The sequence below is a fragment of the Juglans regia genome, chromosome 1 (assembly GCF_001411555.2).
Source record: "Juglans regia cultivar Chandler chromosome 1, Walnut 2.0, whole genome shotgun sequence".
Taxonomy (NCBI): Eukaryota; Viridiplantae; Streptophyta; class Magnoliopsida; order Fagales; family Juglandaceae; genus Juglans; species Juglans regia.
In genome coordinates this window covers 42,353,747-42,356,924 of record NC_049901.1, presented here as the reverse complement: position 1 = coordinate 42,356,924, position 3,178 = coordinate 42,353,747, and the positions used below count along the sequence as shown (strand labels likewise).

At 31.4% G+C, this 3,178-nt stretch overlaps 1 protein-coding gene across 1 annotated transcript; it reads left to right on the top strand.

Moving 5' to 3' along the window:
• Positions 1–2,416: 2,416 nt before the first annotated feature.
• On the top strand, positions 2,417–3,178 carry LOC108995945 (ethylene-responsive transcription factor 3-like). The gene has a single exon (XM_018971622.2). It carries the CDS (start codon positions 2,518–2,520, stop codon positions 3,025–3,027), a length of 510 nt encoding a protein of 169 aa, XP_018827167.1. The 5' UTR covers positions 2,417–2,517; the 3' UTR covers positions 3,028–3,178.

Sequence of the window (3,178 nt, the reverse complement as noted above, 5' to 3'; positions counted from 1 at the left end):
TCAACTCCACCAATGTGGGACCATGTGAGAAGAGGCAGTATGATCATCATGAAAAGTAGCATTATTGAGGTTTACAATGGGAAGACCTTTTGCGCGTGCCTTGAAATTGCTAATCCCTCTTTTTTATGTTCAGACTTCAAATAAATGAATTTGACTTGATGAATGACCATATTATATTATTAATTATGCACCCACCGAAAAACAAGATTTTTATGGCTGTTTCAAGGGAAAACACATGTTGGCCCTATTTTAATTTATATATTTATTTTTATAAAATTTTATAAATAAATATATAAAAATAAATTTATAATCTAACATATTATTTCAAATCATTTCAATATATAGATTTATATTTATAAGATATCTTTGTAGTTAAAATATTTATCATTATAACTTTTCCTAAATGAGGTATCTCCTTATTATCCCTTACTCCCTAAATTCTAATCCAGAATAATTTGGGCTGTAATTTGAAGTTTCAGTGTTAATCGCCCTTCTATGAGTGTATCACATTAATTTTGAAGAACACATGTCTTAAAAGATGAAATTACGCTTCATTTCATATTAAGTGTATTTTCTCTTTTTCTAAACATTTTTACATTTTTATCAAAGTCAAGACATGTATTTGATTAAAGTTATAAATAAACTTTAATTAAGATTAGGGTTTTAATTATAACGATATATGTTCATAGTTTAACACGAAATTTAACCCTTTATTATAAGAGAAATTAATATATACAAGTCACAAATGCATAAGATTCACACAAGTCCTTTATAAAAAAAAAAGTAGATCCAACCATTAAAAAATGTAAAAAGCTCACTTCTGACATTTATTTATTTATTTATCTGAATTTTAATTATCATTTATATTTCTCTTGTATTTATATAAATTAATTTTAAAGACAATTTTAAAATTTATAAGTCTCATACACTCTTATTAAAAAGAAAAGTAGATTCTATTATTAAAAATAGATTTTTTTTATATGAATCTCAAATTTATCTATTTTTTTTTTTTTTAAATATACGAAACTTCATAAAACTGTACTAGCCATTTTCTATTTATACAAAGCAAAATAATGTTTATGGTAGGACTAATGTTATATTCAGTTTTAAGGTGTATAAGTTTCGCATACATTTTTTTTAAAAATAAAATATATTATTAAAAATAATTTTTTATATAAGTCTTAAATTTATTTATTTATTTTAAAATATTACAATAACTTGTATATCTATGAGCTAGTTTGGATCACTATTCTTTATTATTTTATTATTATTATTTATAAAATATTTGAAATCACTATACTATTCAAACGTAAATTAAATGCAAATACAATTTCTTTAGAATAAAGTCAAATTCAAAATATAAGGTGGGAAAGTAGGAAAATCGGAACGTCATCGTGAGTCTGTGACACCAATCACAGTCTCCTTTTCCCATTTCTGTGTCTCTTTTGATTATAGAGCCGAATTTCCATCGTTTCACACAAAGCATTAAATATTATGAATAATAATTTTATTAAAACATAACGCTAAATTGTAGTCTTACACATTTTTTAAAACAAATATTAAATTCCATCACTTTTTTTTCAATCACATATTTATTAAGAAAATGCTAATTTATCCCTCACTTTATTCCTTTATTTTGATTATTTGTGTAATTAATTTTTTTACTTAATAATTAAGAAAGTAATTTTTAATAAATTAATATATTTTGAATTTTTTAAAAATATTTTAATATGTTAAAAAATATGAAAAAAATAAATAAAATAAAATAAAATAAATAAAAATTACATTTAATTGAGCAGAATAGCCAGACTCCATTTATTAAGAGCATTGGCAATAGACTAGTCAAATACTAATGCAAGTCTAAACTTTAGCTAGATGTGAGAAAAAGCCTCCACATTGGACTAGCCAATGGTCCAAAGCTTAAGACTTGATGAATAGTAAATCTTAAGTCCTCTCCAAATATGGCTAGCTACTATTCATAATGGAAAGTAATATTTTATTATTTTATCACTTCCCTCTCTCTTTGAATGGTAAAACATGCATGGCATGCATATTATTTCTACTGATTGATAGAGTAGACACATTATTTCTACAAAGCATGAAGATTTAAGAAATATATAAATTGTATTTGCAAATAAAAAAATAAAAAAAAGTAAAAAATATAATATTATATTATGATTTTAACTTCATAATAGCTAGTCCAATGTGGACTCACCTAGTCAAAAATTGATATTATAGCTAAAAATTAAGATTCTAGCCAAACTTTAGACTTGACAATGACTAGACCATTACCAATGCTCTAACTGCAATACAGGACACTTAACTCAAAAAACATTTCTTTTTATTAAAATACACAAACTCCACGCTCCCATTCACACCAAACCTGTCGGCATTAACCCAGACTGTCCCCTCCACTATATATACTCTCCAAATCCCTGACTCTCACTCTCACGCGCTCTCTCTCTCTTGGCATCTCTTTCTGCATTGTATTTTTACTCTTGTCCGTACACTGATCCGATGTCTATTGATGCGCTTCACACCCCTCGAGACTCGCTCGCCGTCTCCGGTACTCAGTCTCAATCGACGGGGAAGCGTAGGGAGGTGCATTTTAGGGGCGTGCGCAAGAGGCCTTGGGGCCGGTTCGCGGCTGAGATCCGAGATCCGTGGAGGAAGACCCGGAAGTGGCTTGGCACCTTCGACACTGCCGAGGAGGCTGCCTTGGCCTACGACGAGGCTGCAATCAGCCTCCGCGGGATCAAGGCCAGGACCAACTTCGGCCTCCGCGGCCTTGTAATTACGCCACCAGTACTTTCCGGTGGTGCCGGTGCGTGTAATTATTTCGGCTGGATGCCCAAACCGGAATGCTTTTCCGGCGCTGGGAGTCCGCCTCCAGTGAGGTCGGAGTACAAAGGGTACAACATGGAGAACGTTGACGTGATGGTGGTGAGCGAGCAGGATAAGGAGAAGAAGAATGAAACGAAGCAGCCGTTTCTGTTCGATCTGAATCTCCCGGCGCCCCTGTTCTGAAACGCTTGAGATCGAGGTTTCCGGCGTCGGATAGCTCGTACGGTTTTGTATTCTACATTTTTGGTGTTGGGGTTCCTTTTTTACCCTCGTCATTAGTTTCTAATTCCAGTTCCAGCATATGCAAAGCTTGATTAAGGCTAATTTTGTACAG